Genomic DNA, 17,601 nt, shown 5'->3' with positions numbered 1-17,601 from the left:
TAGCCAATCCATTCGATAAATAATTTCGGCATAGGAAATCTGAATGATTCCATGCCTCCAGAGCACTGATGATTCAATATCTCCCTCACACTCTTTGAGTTAGGAGCATCCTCATATGGGAATCTGGCGAGATTCAGTGTCGTCAAGTAAAATAACATTCTATGCTGCCATCTTTTGAAGTTCACAACATTGAACTTCTGGTTTTTCTCCGTGACTGACTGACATAGCAATTGCAGCAGCACATTCTATGCTCCAAAATTCATGCAAGATTAATTTACTCAAATAATCAGGCAATTAACTCAAGAATACGAAGACCAAAAGTTTCCAATTAACTCAAAAATGTGTAAAGTAAAAAATACTTTCACAATCATGAGTCACACCTAACTTAAGAATACGGAGAGCTAAAAGAAATTCTCATATTCATGAGCCACAATTTTAATTCGAACTTTAAATCTAATTCAAAAATTTAACAAACTGTTTCTAAATTTTCATATGCTAATTAGAAAAATGTTAGATTTTTTTAAGAAACAAAAGTTATATAAAACTGCCCATTTGTTCGTGGTCACTCCACGAACACCACAAGATATTCTCACATATTATTGTATTAAATACTTAAACGATATTCTCGCGAACATCTTGTAACACTCGCTTTTTTTTATATTCTAAAATGTGTTTATATCACTGAAGAATTTGATGCAATAATATGTAAAAGAACGACCAATGTGACATACAACGAGACGTTCTCATGGACATCTTGCAGCTCATAGAAGATAGCTAATAACGTGTGGACAATATATATCAAAATCATAATCATATATATATATATATATATATATATATATTCACTTATATGAATATGGAATATAATGAAATCATCTAAATTAATCTTTCCACTCTAAATATTAATGTAATCGATTCAAAAGTACGTATGATTAACTAATTAAACATTATTATATATGTAGTTAAAAGAAGAATGCTAAAAAGATCAGTCGCCGAATAAAATTTATTTATTTATGTTTGCGAGCTAGGGAAGAATAAATTAGCATAAACAGTTGCACAGATTTGACCCTTCCTGATATATTAATAATTCAAAACAATGACTCATTATTAAAAAACTTGAGTTCCTTGCCTATCTTCTCTTCTTTGTTGCGTATAGGGAGGGAGGAGCTGTTACCAAAAGTCAGCGCATCCCTCCGCCCGAAAAAGCCCATTTCATTTTCTTCTCTTCAAGTAAAGTAAAATAAACCAAACTCATCGATCCTTCTTCGTAATCAACACCACTTGCATGCTTTTTTTTTTTTTAAAATATGTGCAGTTACTTCTTGAAGAGAATGGAGAATTATCAAGGAGATTTAACCGATATAATCCGAACAAATGGCTGCGGTATCGCCGGTGGCAACACCGCATCAGCTGAAGTGGCGGCCCTGCAAGAATATTGGCAGTTTCCAAACAACCCGATGAACTACTCTTCGGACCCGTCTGAGTATTTTGGGGATCCGTTTGCTGACATACGAGATCCATTCCTCCAGGTTATGAATACTCCAGTGTCGGGATTTTTTCATGACTCGAAAATTCAGGACACTGGAAATGATGAAGGGTTCGCTATAAACGGAGGTGAAAGTGACAAGATTCTTGGCGATGAGATGAAAAGACCTTCGAATATGTTTTCAAGGATGCTGCAGATCTGTCCTGATGCAAAGTTGCCGGTATTACCATGTGGTTCTTCGCCGGCGGCTGCTTCTTCTCCCAGGATCTTGAAAGCTCCCAATGATCAAAGTTTGGTTTCTCCTAATAACTCCAAAGTTTGCTTGCTGGAGAGCCCTGCACCTCTGCAGATCTCGTCTCCGCGAAATACGGGCATTAAGAGAAGGTGGGTTCTTTCTCTGGACTCATATCTAAACACTCTATACAGTTTTGACTCTCGTGACGATGATAATTCTTGTATTTTATGCACCACGTGAAAAAAATAATCATATCTTTCATTAAATGTAACCGTATTAATGAGTGAATTGCCGGTTAATCAGATTCTTTCTATTTTATCTCAGCGCAAAAATTAACGGTAAAAAATTCTGATTTTTTGGCCTTCTTAAAACCTGCGAAACCTCCATGAAATTTCGGTCAAAGTGACCAATGATAATCGATCAGGCTTGGCTTTCAGATTTACTATTTTATCTGTGTCAACGACTGTCCTTTAAAACCCACCAACATAGTTTATTTTCGTCTGTTATGTCTTTGGCATCCTCCATCACTTTCGGCTTCTCATAGAAAAAGAAGAAAGGTAGCTAGCGTGCAGAAGACTAACCAAGCAGTTCTGAACACCGAAAAAAATATAAATGATAATTATTACAAATCATAGCATCCACGTATAAAATATACGTACGAACGAACCCAGATTGTGTGTTTCCAGAGAATTAGGCAGTCTCCGCTTTACGTACTTAGCTTTATTTTATCAGACCCCCAAAAAAAGGGAAAATAATTAATGTCAATAATTATCAGGAAAAGCCAGGCAAAGAAGGTAGTTTGTATACCGGCTCCAGCACCTGCAAACAGCAGACCCACTGGAGAAATTGTTCCATCTGATCTTTGGGCATGGAGAAAGTACGGTCAGAAGCCTATTAAAGGATCACCTTATCCAAGGTAACTTCTCTTCTTGAATTGGATTAGCTTAAAAAGGATTCATTTTCTTGTCCTCGGACTAACGCAACTCTTCTGCAGACCTTTTCAGAATGTGTGAGGAATATATAAAACAAAATAGTCCCAAAGATTCATCATTTATTAATTGATGTTATGTATAAATCCAGGGGTTACTATAGATGCAGTAGTTCAAAGGGTTGTTCGGCCAGGAAACAAGTGGAGCGGAGCCGAACAGACCCGAATATGCTTTTGATCACCTACACTTCGGAGCACAATCATCCATGGCCCACCCAAAGAAATGCTCTTGCAGGCTCTACAAGATCTCAGACATCCAAGACTAGTTGTACTTCAAAGAATTCATCAAATTGTCAACCTCAAAAATCTGCAAACCCTAAAGAAGAGAAGAAACAATTAACTACAGTGAATAAGCAACTGCGCTCGTCCACAGTAGAAGAGATTCCTGTATCCGTAAAAGAGGAGTCGATGGATGAAGAATTTGATAATAATTTAGAAAAAGAAGATCATGCAGATTTCGATGAAGGATTTCCACAGAGCTACAAGCCTACCATGCCGGACTCCAGTAAATCCGAAGATAGTTTCTTTGTGGATATAGGAGAAATTGAGGCGGACCCTTTGAATCTCTTGTTCACGCAAGCTGGATTTTCATACATGGGACGTGAAAACAAATCGTTGGATCCATTTGCCTTCTATGAGTGGGCAGAAAATAGCAGTATTAACAACGCCGCCACTACCACTCCCACTCCCACTCCCACTCCCACTCCCACCTGCACCACATCTTATGCAGAAACCAAAAGGGATTCTTGAAGTGGTATACAGTTCATTGATATTCAAGCTCAGCCACATGCCACCGTTCAATGTGAGTGCGAATTTTTATTTGGAGAGCTTTTTTTCGTTGGTAAGTTGTTTGCTATCCTTTTTTTAATTTTTAAGAAATAAAAAAAATGTGTCAAACTTTTTTAAAAAAGAAGAAAAGTGGTGGTGGTGTTAAACTGGGAACATGAATGAAGTTATGGAGGACGGGACAGAAAGCTGAGGAACAGAAGGTTAGAACAGTTGAATAAAGTACATACACCTGACATGACAGAAGCATAGATCGATCGATCGATCAAGTTTTTGAATTAAGTGGGGATCAATTATTCACCCCACACGTCCCCCTCTGTGGGCTTGTGGCTGTCATTAATTCGAAAAAACTATATGGTATTGACATGATCAAGTGCGTGTATATAGATAATATGTATTTCTCTTTGGTTCCTCCGCTTTCTGTTTTTATTTAATTAATTTTATATGTACACATACATAATCTGATCGATCAGCAGCTCTTCGTTGTTGTTGTGTTTTACATATATAATATATCTTTTGGTTGAATCGCGCTTGTAGATAGCTAGGCATGCAGCCCTCATTTCATGTTGTGGTAAACGGTACTGCATTAATTAGTTCTATTGATCCATCGATCGAGTCTTATAAAAGCGTATAATTAATATTCATGCTGCATGCATGCATTAATTGATTATGTATATACTTTATTAATCTTTTTTTAAAGATAAATCAATTCATTAAAACAAAGATAATCACTCATCGGTTACAATTTCAGAAAACCAAAGAAGAAAATCACTACGACACCATTCTATGTTTGTCAATGTCGAAAAAACTTTTTGAGCCAATTGGTGTACAGCTTCATTAGCCGTTCTCATGATTAAGATAAAATTCTCATAGCTCTAAATGTTGAGTTTTGACAACAGAAACAGTTAAGAGAATACTATATATATAAAGTTGGAGAAATATGTGTGTGATGTGTGAATATGTGAAATGTTATAGAACAGCAACAAATTCCAAAACAAGTTTATTCCTTCAAATGCAAGAGTTATACAAGTGATCCTTCAGCTTTTTCCCTGAAAGTTTCTGAATGAACCCCACATACAAACCACACATTACAAGACTTAATAGAACAAGGAATGAGGAAAACCAACTAGAAGATAATTAAATAACTTCCTAGCCACTTACCAATTAACCCACTACGTCAAACAACTAACATTTGAACGGTTCAACTCTTGAATATTTGGAATCAATCCACAAATTTCCCCCATCATTCTTAAATTCAAGAATCTTCGATCCTTGTCCTTTGCAGACAATCCTCGAACTTTGCAGTGGATATAACCTTAGTGAACATATATGTCCGAATGTCTTCAGTCCCAATTTTAAATATGCCCACTTTCCCTCTTCAATGTTCTTCTTGATGAAGTATAGTTTCACATTAGTCCTCTCACAAATCACTTGATTTCTTGCCAAGTTAATCGCACTTTGACTATCACAATAGATTTCCCGCTTGTAATGTTCAATCTCGAGCTTCCTTAAGAATCTCTTGATCGATAAGTCTTCATTTACTGCTTCGATCAATGGTATGAACTCAGCTTCAGTTGTGGAAAGTGTCACCACTGCTTGCAAGCTTGATCTCTAGCTTATTGCACTCCCCAAATTCTTGCTTTAATCAAACCCTCAAATTCTTGCTTTAATCCAGCCTAGGATTTTTACTGCTTCACTAATGGCCATCTCAAATTCTTGCTTTAATTCGGCCTTTAATCTCTGTATTTGTACTTTATCCTGGATTCCACTCAAGATATCAGCTATGTATATCAACAAGTAGATGAGATTCTGATTGTGTTCATTCTTAAAATACACATAAAGATTTGAATTGCACCTCTTGAATTTTTGAATATCCATAAATACATTGAACTTATTAGTCCATTTTCTCGAGATTGCCTAAACCGTACACTAATTTCTTCAGCAAACATAATTTTTCTTCCTGATCATTATTCACAAATTCAGGCTGCTCCATGAAGATTTTCTCATCCAAATCTACATAGAGGAATGCAGTTTTAAAGTGAAGTTGATGCAATTCCAAGTTCTGTCATGCCAGCAATTCCAGGAGGATTCTAATTGATCCGTTCTTTACAACTGGTGAGTAAACTTCACCGAAAACCACTAATTCTTGTTGAAGGTATCATTTTGCAACCAATTCTCATGGTGCAGGCCTCTCCTCAAGTCAACCGTCTATCCTCTCCACTTGAAGGATCATACATTGAGGTTACTCTTCTTCACTGCGTTGGGAGCACACACTTTATATGAAATACTTGGAGTATCACTTGTCTCGATGATTTACTGGGAGTCCTCATATCCTTCGTTTAAGTATATATCCTAGGATTCACCCACATGACTCGATCTCGACCATGACTCTAATACCATTTATTGAACAATAAAAGTCACATATTTTCAAAATGATAGGATATTGTCCGGTTTGGATCTAAGCCCTCATGAATTTGTTTTTGGAATTTACCCAAGAATACCTCGTACTGATGAAGATACCTTCCAACTAATAAGTTTGTGATCTTTTCTATATATTTCCAATATAGGACTTTGATTGAATTCCCAATGATATATATAGTAAAGGTTAAAATTTTAAACATTCAGTGTTAAATTCATAAAACGACTTAAATCTTCTTTAAAGTCATATAAAATTTCTTTTATGGATTTTTTTTTTTTTTTTTTGCATTCTTCACTCATCAATCAACGAACACTTATGCAAGGCAAATCATTATAGTTAGAGTACTATGTTTTAGCATCTAACTTAGCATGCAACAATTATTCGTACAATTAAGCCAACAGATGAATCATGAGTGGTGATGGAGGTAGCTAGGGAAGATGATGGGTTTGTAAAGCCCACTTATATGCTGGTTCTCACAACAATTCTAATAAATTATTAGCAACTGATCGGTTATTCTCTACTTTGTTGCCTGAAATCAAAGTAACACTGCACCAAGCAAAGGCTGTTCGAAAACTATGTACCACTTTATGTCATGGTTCGACTAAATCAGTCTTGGTTAAAATATTGTTGCAAGAATTTTTTATATCTTTCGGAGTTATGACTTCGTTAACTGACTAGCTAGCTTCAACCACTTTGACTTGGTCCTCCTGATTGTAATTCTCGTTATTAATGTATATTTTTTTACAACCGGATGTATTGCAGCAATATATACAAAATAAATTTTTGTGCAGTACTTACAAAAAATAAAAAAGATGAAGATAAATTCTTGACTAAACGAACTTGAACATTAAAATGTCGTGACGTTTGAAGCGTTCAATCTGTTTCCCAATTTCGTTATTGGATTGGACTAGGTCTCCCGATATCCCCGCAACAACTTTATAGTATTATGACTCTTTTATTTCGATAATCAAATATTAAATCAATCCATAAATTAAATTTTTATTTTATTTTTATTTTTATTGCAAGCTTAGTTTGAGATTGGGTTTGAAAGCATGCATATATATGGATAGAGATTGAAACTACGGCCCAACATGCATTACACTGCGGCTTGCTGGGTCAATTTGGATAAGGATTGAGAAACTTCATAAAACGTGATAATCTTTTTTCTATTTATTTTTAAACTATAAATGATGAGGGCATTTATTATTATTATTCCCGTCGTTTCGGTTTTAAATTATAGGCCATATAAATAGTACTTAATTAATCAATCAATTTAATTTGAGCTAATAAACCAAGAAATAATGCGGGCGGGGTTAAATATAATGATAGTGTTTAAACCAATGGAAGAAGAAGTCTAGCTAGCTATATATTCCAATAAGTTTAAATAATTAAGACCTGAATATATATTAATATACTATTACGAAAAAGATAAAGAGTTGAGAATCTACGTACGTACAAGAAAAATAATAAATAAAACTAAGACAATAAGGAATTATCTAAACATAACATTTGTATTAATATCCATTCTTCCATGATCAAGTACTTGTCTACTTCATTCCTTGAGAAGCTGCTGAGGGTTTGAATATTGCTTCTTTTTCTCATCAAGTTTCTGAGGAACCAAACATTTCTCTGTAGAATATAGCTTCTCCTGGATCACTGGAGATTCAAGAAGACCATGCAAATATTCTCCACTTTCCTGCAATTAAAAAAGTCATTCCAACTCTATTCATAATGTCTGTCTATATATAATTTAATTTAAATAAACGTTATACTAATTACCTCGTCATCATTTGATTCCGTGAATTGAAGAATTCCAACTTGAGCCCGCAAAAACTTGATGTATTTGTAAGCAGCGTGAAACATTTCAGCAGTGTTCATCTTGTGGCCACCTGGAATAAGCTTCCCCAGCTCCTGAGTCTTATCACTAATTCTCCTCCTCCTCTGCCTCGCGGCAATGCTCTGCGCCGATAAGCTCTTTGTCGTGCTACTCTCACACCTGATCCCACCGCTATAAACTGGCGGACCAGTCGGAAAATCTGGCAATGGGGGCGTTACAACTTCCTGGGGATTATAATCTTGAAGTCTATAAATCGCACGTGGGTATATTTCTTCATAATCAATATATGCGGCCTTTTGGCGCTTGGGGCAATACATTAATGGATCGAATTCTTGAAAGGGTACTGCTGGAGCTTGCGTGATGGATGCACAGTTGCTGAGATTGAGATCATCGGATATTGGAGTTAGGAAGTGTGGGAATAGAGAATTGTAGTTTTCCGATGAATAAAACAAGGTATTCGGGTCGACAGTAGTATTGAAGGAGTTGTCTGGCAAAGCAAGACTGTGTGAGAAATCTTGGAGCTCCCAACACAGCTGCTCATTTGTTTGTGTATGAGCATCTGAACTGAACTGTTGACATGCATCCCAATTAGAGTAGTAGCTCAAAGCCATGTGGACGATACAAAATATCCTACAACAAATTTAAGCAGGTTAATTAGTTGAATGCAGTGAACAAAAATGTTTGAAACGAAACATGCAACTATTTTCTTGGGAGGAGTAGAAAAGGAAAGGACAGTAAGAGAAGATGCTTTGAGACAGTATATAATTATACCTTAGATTCTGCTTATGAATAGACTAGAATAACAGTAGACCTATGAAAACTAACAGAGAGAGATTGAACGGACGTGGGAATGGAGGTTATTGGATTAAGGGAGATTAATAGTGTAAAACGGGTAACTAACTCCTTAATTTTAGGACTTCGACACGTTAGGTTTAGGTTTTGCATCTTGAAAACGTTAGCATGGCGGCTAATTAACTTATCCTTCAAGCTGTTCTTTGATTGTTTCTTTTTCTTTTGCAGTCATTTTCTCCAAGAAATTTACGTTTAATTATATTGTAATTAAAATCGAAAGAAATTGAGTATGTCAAACTCTTCTAAAGTGTATCAATTATTACTTCAAATCGAAATAATTAACATGGTGAAAGGTGGGAAAGTGACTACCGATCAAGAGTAGGTCTCTGTCAGACGATCTCACGAATTTTTATCTGTAAGACGGTTCAATTCTACCGATATTCACAATAAAAATTAATACTTTTAGCATAAAAAGTAATACTTTTTCATGATGACCCAAATAACAGATCTGTATCACAAAATACGACGCGTGAGACCGTCTCACACAAATTTTTGCCACCAAAAGAGAAAAATGAATTTTTTAGTCAAGTAACTTGTCAATTTTTGATTGACCCATTAAAATTTTTAAAGTTTGGTTTTGGTGCATTAGCTTTTAATTTTCGTCTATTTTGGTTCAATTGCTGATGTGATATATGACAAGTTAGTAATTTTCGATATCAAGTAATCATTTTCCAGTTCATGTCAGTAATTTCCGGTATCATATCAACAATTTGATCAAAATAGCCGAATTATATTTTCTTAATTTTGTAATTTAATTTTCAAGTACGATTAAATTATGAGTTGATTTACACAACTCATAATTTATATAATCAAGTCATGGGATCTCACATAACCAAAACCCAAAATTGAATAAGCTAATGAATCAAAAAAAATATTTTTCCTAAATAAAAACGAGAGATCGTTCTGATTAACTCAAGAAATTCGGTTAACTTGAAATTGCAGTTCGAATAAATCAAAATGGGACATACATCCCTTTTTAATTCCAACAAAAAAAAAAAAAAAAAATTGATCCCCAGACACTAACCCAATTAAAGGAACCTTGATTACAATATCCGCTGCTGGTAATTCGGTTACATGATGTAATTAATTAAACCATAACTTGTATGGTATTATAATTAATTTTTCGAATGGCTTTTGACTTCATTTTTTAAAATTAGTTCTCTCTTTTTAATTGGAAAAAAGAAACACACACATACACACACGCACACATTGAATATGGTAATAAATCGATCGTACATGCAATTTTTTTTCAAAATAAGACAAATTAAATTGTTCGTAGTCATCTCTAATTAAATTGGAAACCGGAAAAAAGCAACATTGTTTGGCGAAAAATTTCTTCCATCCATACCTTTGCAGAAAAATTCAAATAAAGTGACTCTTTGATGCTTCATCAAATCACATATTCATCATTAAACCTAATACTTTGATAAGTACTATAATGAATCCAAAATAATTACATTTACTATATTCTGTTAAATAAATTTATATTTCTTAAAAAAATAATTCGAAAATTTTCTAGCAATATGAATTCTTCTATATACTAGCCCTAGGAAAATAGCTAGGCTAGCCAAAAGTTGTAATCACATTATTCTAGAAATTTCAGAAATTTAGATAATGGAAAATTAATGGGTTAATTTAATCAAAGCTTAATTTCTTCAGAAGTAAAGTTTAAAACCACTTGTCTTGCTAGCATTTGTCAAAATTTCCCACCTAAAATACTTGATTAATTCCATATCAAATTCAAATGAAGTTTACGTAATCCAAATGTATAAATCTGAACAATATTTAAGAGAGAAAACGTCATTAATTACGTAATAAAATAAAACACAGCGGCTTCGCAAAATTAAATCTATAAATAGAAACCCGTTTTTATAATCTATATATCCATTTTAAACAAGAAATGGGGTTATAATGCATACTTTCCTCTTTTTCCTTTTAACAAACCTTTTAAGCTCTGGAGCTTCTTCATCAATTAGTCCAAACAAAAACAAGTTTCTTGAATGCCTTACCCTTAAATTTCAATCCCTCAACTCGAAATCCGACGTGATTTACACTCCCAAAAATTCGTCATATTCTTCCCTTTTGCAATCAGGAAACGAGCGACCCGCATCGACCAGCAGGCTGAGTCCAGTGGCCATTATCACCCCATGGGCCGAATCCGAAATCCAGGCAGCAATTCAATGCTCCAAGAAACATGGATTTCAGCTCAGGGTCCGAAGTGGTGGCCATGATTATGAAGGGCTATCGTACGTTTCCGAGATTCCCTTTTTCATTGTCGACATGAGAAACCTGCGATCAGTAACAATAGATACTGAAGAAAATACTGCCTGGATTCAAGTAGGCGCTACTCTCGGGGAATTATACTACACCATTGCTGCAAAAAATAGGACTCTAGCTTTTACAGCAGGAGTTTGTCCGACTGTAGGAGTGGGAGGACACTTCAGTGGCGGAGGATACGGCATGATGTCCCGTAGACATGGAATTGCTGTGGATCACATCATCGACGCCAAATTGATCAATGTTGATGGAGAAATTTTGGACCGTAAATCCATGGGAGAGGACCTGTTTTGGGCCATCAGAGGAGGCGGGGGAACTAGTTTCGGGATTGTTTTCTCTTTCAAAGTCAATCTAATCGTTGTTCCTGAAACAGTTACTGTTTTCAACGTTTCTAGGACCCTGGAACAGAATGCGACGCAACTCGTGCTCAAATGGCAACAAATTGCTGACAAGATCGATGAAAATCTTTTACTGAGACTCTTTTTGGGAAGCATCAGGTCCCCAGTAGATGGAGAAAGGACAATACAGGCCTCTTTCACGTCTCTATACCTCGGTGAAGTTAAAGATCTCCTGCCGATAATGCATGACAATTTTCCTGAGTTGGGTTTGGTGAAACAAGATTGTACTGAAATGAGCTGGATAGAATCCACGATTTATTTTGCAGGTTTTCAAAATCAGTCGCTCGATGTTTTGCTCGACAGAAGCCAACAAGGCAGGGTATATTTCAAAGGAAAATCGGACTATGTTCAACAGCAAATTCCAGAAGAAGGCCTGACAGGGATATGGGAATTCCTTAACAAAGAAGACGAAAACCAGGCAGGACTTCAGTTCAGCCCGTACGGGGGTCGACTAAACGATGTCTCTGAATCTGAAACCCCCTTCCCTCATCGATCAGGTATCATATTCATGATCCATTATTCAGTAGCTTGGGTTGAAGATGGAAATTCCGCGTTACAGAAGCACGTGGCTTGGATACGAAGACTCTACCGTTACATGGCTCCTTACGTTTCGAAACATCCGAGACAGGCATATTTCAATTACAGGGATCTTGATATCGGGGTGAACAATCAAGGGAACACAAGCTACGCACAGGCGAATGTCTGGGGATCCAAATACTTCAAGAACAACTTTAAGAGACTGGTGCAAGTGAAAACTCAGGTGGATCCATCTAATTTTTTCAGAAACGAGCAAAGCGTTCCTCCTCTTACCACATGGTAAAATGAAGCAATATAGGAGTAAAGGATTGTGTTGTTGCTGAATAACATTGTATACAGGATTGTGTATAACGCATATAAATTAAAAAAAAAAAAGGAACGTATGTGTATTTAATTCTTAATAAAATAAATAAAAAGTTAAATAAAATATCAAGTATTGGATTGTGTAGAACGAAAAGTTTCATGAAAATATTCTTTATTTACAAACTAGGCTATATTAAGTTCTATGGACATTATATACTAGGGGTGAATTGTTTGGTAAAATTAGGGGAAAAAACACATAATATGTACCTCAAACGTTAGGTTTAACATAGATGCATGGGAAAATAGTCAATTTATTCATTTAAATTATCATATTTGTGTTTGATATTCCAACTTATAAAAATTCTGTTTAGTCTCGTAATTTCGTTTTTGGTTGATTTTTAGTTGTATTTTGACGTAGTGTTGACATGACAACGAAAAATGCTTATGTGGCACTGAAAATTAGTTACAAGACATCGAAAATTGATGATGTGTCAGTTGGTACCATATCAGCACTCCAACGAAACAGTACTAAAGACCAACAAAAACAAAAGTTACAAGAGTACTAAAACACGATTTTGACAAGTTAGAGAAAAAAACATGACAATTCAGAGGATTAAATTAATATTTTACCTGTGTGCATGAGTATAAAAAAATGGCAATTAATGGATATCGCCAAATCGAAAAAATAGTTTGGATCGGGTCAGGTTTTAGTTTTTTGGGTGCATTAAGCAGGTCCCAAGGTTATTGATGAATTGAAGCATGTTATTATCTATAACATTTCTCGTCCGATGTATAGATTGTTTAACATGTTCTAAAAATTTAAAAGATTTATTTGCTAGTTTGTGCCTACCAGTTTCTTGGTGAGTAGTTTTTGAAGACCCAATCCAAACTAAGATCAAGACCAGCTTAAGCTCAAGAAATACACCTCGATCGTTTTTTTAAATTTGAAAGGACATTTGTACACATGTTATTAATCAAAATGTAACAGCCAATTGAAGGCTGATTAAGACCTTAAAATTGTGTTATAGCCATTAAAAATGGTTGAAATGGTGACCCTTTGGCTACCCATATATCCAATCCTATATACTGCCGAAGCTAGCTTGATGAAGAAACCACACAAATCATAAAGAATCCTCTCAAAATTGTGCAGCATTCCTACAGCATATTCTGTCAGATTTTCAAAGCTGTCAGCACCGTCATCATTCTATACATTTTTTAGCTACTATTTCCAAGCAAAGTTCTGTCCAAATCCTGATCTCCACTTTTCAACATATACTGTTATATGTTTTGAATATCCTATCCAAATTTTAGCCAACTACAAAGGTGCAAATTTTATATATAGCTTTCACAAGAAAACTGCTGAAGTTCTAGACGAGAATAGTAGACCTAGTGTTTCTCGTCCATAAACTAATCCAAACAACAACCAATCCAATCTAGACCTTTCAAAATTTATTCACTTACTTTTGAACTTGTTGCCTGAATTTAAGTTTGATCCAACAATTTAATTAGTCGCAAAGGTCTCTGCAAATTTACTGAATTTCTGGTGACGAAATTATGGCTTGTTCTCTGAATTCTGGAGAATAAATCAGTATATGGGCTTATTACTGTTTTAAAAAATGATATATGTAGGTATTTGAAAATTCGATCAGAATGATATTTCGTTTCTATTTGATATGATATCTTCGAATGCGATTATTGTTCGATATTATATATGATGCTGAAGCATGTTTGAAATTTTTGAGATGCACTGAAATGATTTGAATTAGAAATGACAAAGGAAATTACGATGTTTGATTTGATATGACCTTGATGTAGTGGAATATAACAATCATTTATTTAGTCTCGTCCTTTAGAGGAGTAACATATATGGTCTGATCAATAAACCATGAAAAATGAGATGATTTTCAGTGTTATGTTCGTATTTTTCTTCGTATTAGATTTAGCATGCTTAATTGAAATTATGATTATGTGTATGTATATGTATCATTGGTATTTGTTGTGCATGATCGGCCCCAATTTGCTGAATATTTCCCCAAACGTTCATCCCTTACTCTCCCTCCCCATATAAGAATAAAGATTATTTAGATGAGGAAGAGCTAGCCATGTTTTGGGGCTGGTGATGAAGGATCAGTTCAATAACTAACCTACTAAAATTCTGTTATGTTAATAATTTGCTTCTGGATTTTTGTGTTTTCATTTGTAAAGACAATGACTTATATAATGAAATAGATTAGATTATGGCAAGATTTGTACTATAATGCTTATTTTTTAGGATTGTGTGATTGTAAAACAACGACAGCATCGTGCGCCTCGGTCTTAGGGAGCAACATTTAAGTGGTATCAAAGACCATCAGGTTTATAATCCGGCTGTGAGAATTGCTATCCTACCAGCAATTCCCTAATCCTCGAAACTCGTACATCTATGCAAATAAGGATCCCCTGATTTTCCATATTTGGAAATTAAAAAATTCATTTACTCTTCATACTATGATCCATAGATTGATTAATACCAAATTTTGATATAATTATTTAGTGATTCTCATACTTAGATTGTTCTAAGTCTTTCCATTTTTCTGATTTCAAGACATGTCTTTCTTAGTTCCTCTTACTAGTGCCTAAGCATCTTTGCGTATGACTGAACTCACCCTTAGCAATTATGAGATTGAGATTGCAAAACTTCAAGGACAATTTTATTATGAATGACAAGAGCATGAAGAACAAATTATAGCCAAAGACTTAACTTATAAGAAGCTGAAAAAGAAAGCTTAAACTAGAGAAGGAGATAAATGAAGTCTATACTGAGAGCTTATGCACTGAAGGAAGCCTTACTATGGCTAATAAGGATGTTGAGCGATATGTTTCCTACCACCTAGATGCTGAAAACTAGCATGAAATAAAAAATAATAAGCTTGAGGCTTCCCAAACTATGATTCTTGAGTTGGATGGCCTACGTACCCAAATGCTGGAGAAGACCCAAGAACTCTATACTCAGATCCAGCATGTTGGTGGAACCAACGCCAACAAGATGAAGTAACCATCCAAGGACTGCAGAATTCTCTATAAGCCTTGACTACTCAACACAACCATTTGCACAACCATATTAATTATCTTCAGGATGTGTTGTACAACTTTGTAGAAGAATATTTTGGGGAAGAACCTAAAGAAGAGCCCATTGGAAATGAAGCAGTAGAAGATATAGTAGTCTTAGACGACTAGATTCTAGCAATATAATTTTGTAATAAGGTTTATAATACATTAGTTTTCTTTTGCATTTTCTTTTCTTTTTGCACTTCCTAGAATTTTGATTTGTATTTCTTTCCCTTTTTGTTTAAACCAATAAAAATTTTCTTTGTATTATTCATTGGTCGATTTTGTTGATTTATGTTTGGACCATTATGGCTTCATGACCATTATTGCTTCTCTATATGTACTTGCAAACAAATATCGTAGAAACTTGTACACTTATAGGACATGGACGGAATACATGTTTGAAACAACCACAACCCATGCTACGGAAATCGCAACAACAATCAAATCAACATCAACAATGGTCAGAATCCACCTCCGCTACCACCACCAGGACTAGGCCTAAATCAAGCTGACTTGATGGTCATAGCAGCCATTGTTGCAACCACAATCCAAGGGTTGTGAACCCAAAAGCCAATGGAAATCCGCCACCACTTCCAGGACCTTAAACACAAGGTGTCAAGTATCACCACGAGTCTCTCATTAAGAATCGATCCCAAACATTCAAAAGAGACTGGGACCCTGAGGTTGCCCAAAACTGGCCCGATGGCTTTTCCCGGATGAAATGAAAATTGTAACTTGCTATCCTCTTGCTTAGCAGGCAAAGATAAAAAAGAACATGTTTTTGGGGGAGAGATACTATTTCACCAATCGAAGATGAACGGGCTAAGCGATCTGCCGAAGCTGTGGGGCGAATGATGACGCAATATCTTCAATCTGCTTAATTCTTAACAAATTAGTATTCGCAACTACTCGAGATCCCCAACAATTTTATGGTGGATGAGATGACACCATTTTTAGAGGAAAATGCAGCCAAATGGTGAGAGAAAATCTCACCAGCTATGATATTAGCCAGACCAATCACATGGCAACATTTTTGAGAGGTGTTCTTGAAATAGTACTACCCAACTGAAGTGAGGTTATAGAAGTTGAGTGAGTTCAAAAATTTTACTCAAACTTCGAATATCTCTGTGGTGGAGCACACTTCAAAGTTCAACTCCTTTGGAACATATGCTCTCACTATCATGTCTGATGAAACCTTGAAGATACATCGGTTCAAGCGAGGTCTGAGCAGCCGTATCCAGTCAGCCTTAGAAGTTTACCAACCCATGATCTTTGTTGATCTGATGAAAGCAACAATAAAACCAAGACAAACATCAAGCGCTGTGAGTACAAGAATAATAATAAGTGACCTCTTACTGGAAAATATTCTCAATGAAAACAACCATTCAAAAGAAAAAATCAGTCATGTGGATCCTTCAAAATCGTTTTGTCCAGCTCAACCTACCAAGAGGCCAAGATGTGTCCCACATGAAATAGCCGTCATCTTGTGGAATGACATAGGAAATTTGGTGAGTGCTTCAATTGTGGAAAGTTGGGACATCGAATTATTGATTGTCCCGAGACTAGGAAATGGACAGGGTCAAATACTGATGTTATACTCAACAAGATGAAGGAGAATTATCCCAACAATCATTTGTTTGAGATGTCTCAGGAAGAGGCGGATGACGCGAACGATGTCGTGACAGGTACCATTCTAATCAACGAATTTTAGAATATGTATTGTTTATTTTGGTGTAACTCATTCTTTTATATCTAAGAGGTTTACTAAGAATTTAGGGCTTATACATGAAATACTTGTTCAAACTTTTAGAGTAGCAACCCCCACTAGTAAAACAATTGAAGCACATAAAGTGCACCAGAACTGAGAATTTTGTATCAGTAAATACGCAGTCCAAGTTGAGTTAATTCAACTCATCGTGGTGGAGTTCGACGTCATTCTAAGAATGAATTGGTTAGCAAAGAATAATACATTAGTAGATTTCCGCATAGACAATGTCAAACTACAAGCTCCAAACCAAGAGGAACTTGTTTATCATGGCAAGGTCAAGGAACATAAATCCCTTGTATCTACTTCCCAGATTTGGAAATATATGAAAATTAGAGAAAAAAAATTACCTAGCTTTGATAAGGGAGTTAAAGAAAGAAACAACACTTGCATGAAAGAATATTTTGATAGTGCAAGAGTTTCCGGATGTCTTTCCTAAAGATCTCATTGGAAAAATAACTGACTATGAAGTGAATTTCGAGATTAGTTTGGTGCCCGATGTTGCACCTATCACAAAAGCACTATACTGAATGGTTCCAGTAGAAAGATTTAAAGGGATAACTCCAAGAACTGTTTGATAAAAAGCAAATTCGACTAAGCGCATCTCTGTGGAGAGCTTTTGTCCTAT

General features: G+C 35.5%; 3 protein-coding genes across 3 annotated transcripts; 2 read left to right on the top strand and 1 right to left on the bottom strand.

Moving 5' to 3' along the window:
* Positions 1–1,025: 1,025 nt before the first annotated feature.
* Positions 1,026–4,020, top strand: LOC140811962 (probable WRKY transcription factor 14). Its single transcript, XM_073170101.1, has 3 exons — positions 1,026–1,870; positions 2,497–2,637; positions 2,802–4,020. Exons 1-3 carry the CDS (start codon positions 1,308–1,310, stop codon positions 3,457–3,459), a joined length of 1,362 nt encoding a protein of 453 aa, XP_073026202.1. The 5' UTR covers positions 1,026–1,307; the 3' UTR covers positions 3,460–4,020.
* A 3,433-nt stretch (positions 4,021–7,453) lies between these two features.
* Positions 7,454–8,455, bottom strand: LOC140813194 (uncharacterized). Its single transcript, XM_073171667.1, has 2 exons — positions 7,694–8,455; positions 7,454–7,610 (listed from the first exon to the last, which is right to left on the bottom strand). Exons 1-2 carry the CDS (start codon positions 8,360–8,362, stop codon positions 7,467–7,469), a joined length of 813 nt encoding a protein of 270 aa, XP_073027768.1. The 5' UTR covers positions 8,363–8,455; the 3' UTR covers positions 7,454–7,466.
* Positions 8,456–10,490: 2,035 nt separating this feature from the next.
* Positions 10,491–12,244, top strand: LOC140812659 (tetrahydroberberine oxidase-like). The gene has a single exon (XM_073170989.1). It carries the CDS (start codon positions 10,515–10,517, stop codon positions 12,096–12,098), a length of 1,584 nt encoding a protein of 527 aa, XP_073027090.1. The 5' UTR covers positions 10,491–10,514; the 3' UTR covers positions 12,099–12,244.
* Positions 12,245–17,601: the final 5,357 nt, after the last annotated feature.

The sequence above is a fragment of the Primulina eburnea genome, chromosome 14 (assembly GCF_022965805.1).
Source record: "Primulina eburnea isolate SZY01 chromosome 14, ASM2296580v1, whole genome shotgun sequence".
NCBI classification, from domain to species: Eukaryota; Viridiplantae; Streptophyta; class Magnoliopsida; order Lamiales; family Gesneriaceae; genus Primulina; species Primulina eburnea.
This window is presented reverse-complemented; position numbering and strand designations above follow the sequence as displayed.

Coding starts and splice junctions, on each gene's coding strand:
- LOC140812659 (XM_073170989.1), top strand. CDS start 10,515: ATGCATACTTTCCTCTTTTTCCTTTTAACAAACCTTTTAAGCTCTGGA.
- LOC140813194 (XM_073171667.1), bottom strand. CDS start 8,362: ATGGCTTTGAGCTACTACTCTAATTGGGATGCATGTCAACAGTTCAGT. Junction 7,611..7,693: donor CGGAATCAAATGATGACGAG/GTAATTAGTATA, acceptor TTTTAATTGCAG/GAAAGTGGAGAATATTTGCA.
- LOC140811962 (XM_073170101.1), top strand. CDS start 1,308: ATGTGCAGTTACTTCTTGAAGAGAATGGAGAATTATCAAGGAGATTTA. Junction 1,871..2,496: donor AATACGGGCATTAAGAGAAG/GTGGGTTCTTTC, acceptor AATAATTATCAG/GAAAAGCCAGGCAAAGAAGG. Junction 2,638..2,801: donor AAAGGATCACCTTATCCAAG/GTAACTTCTCTT, acceptor GTATAAATCCAG/GGGTTACTATAGATGCAGTA.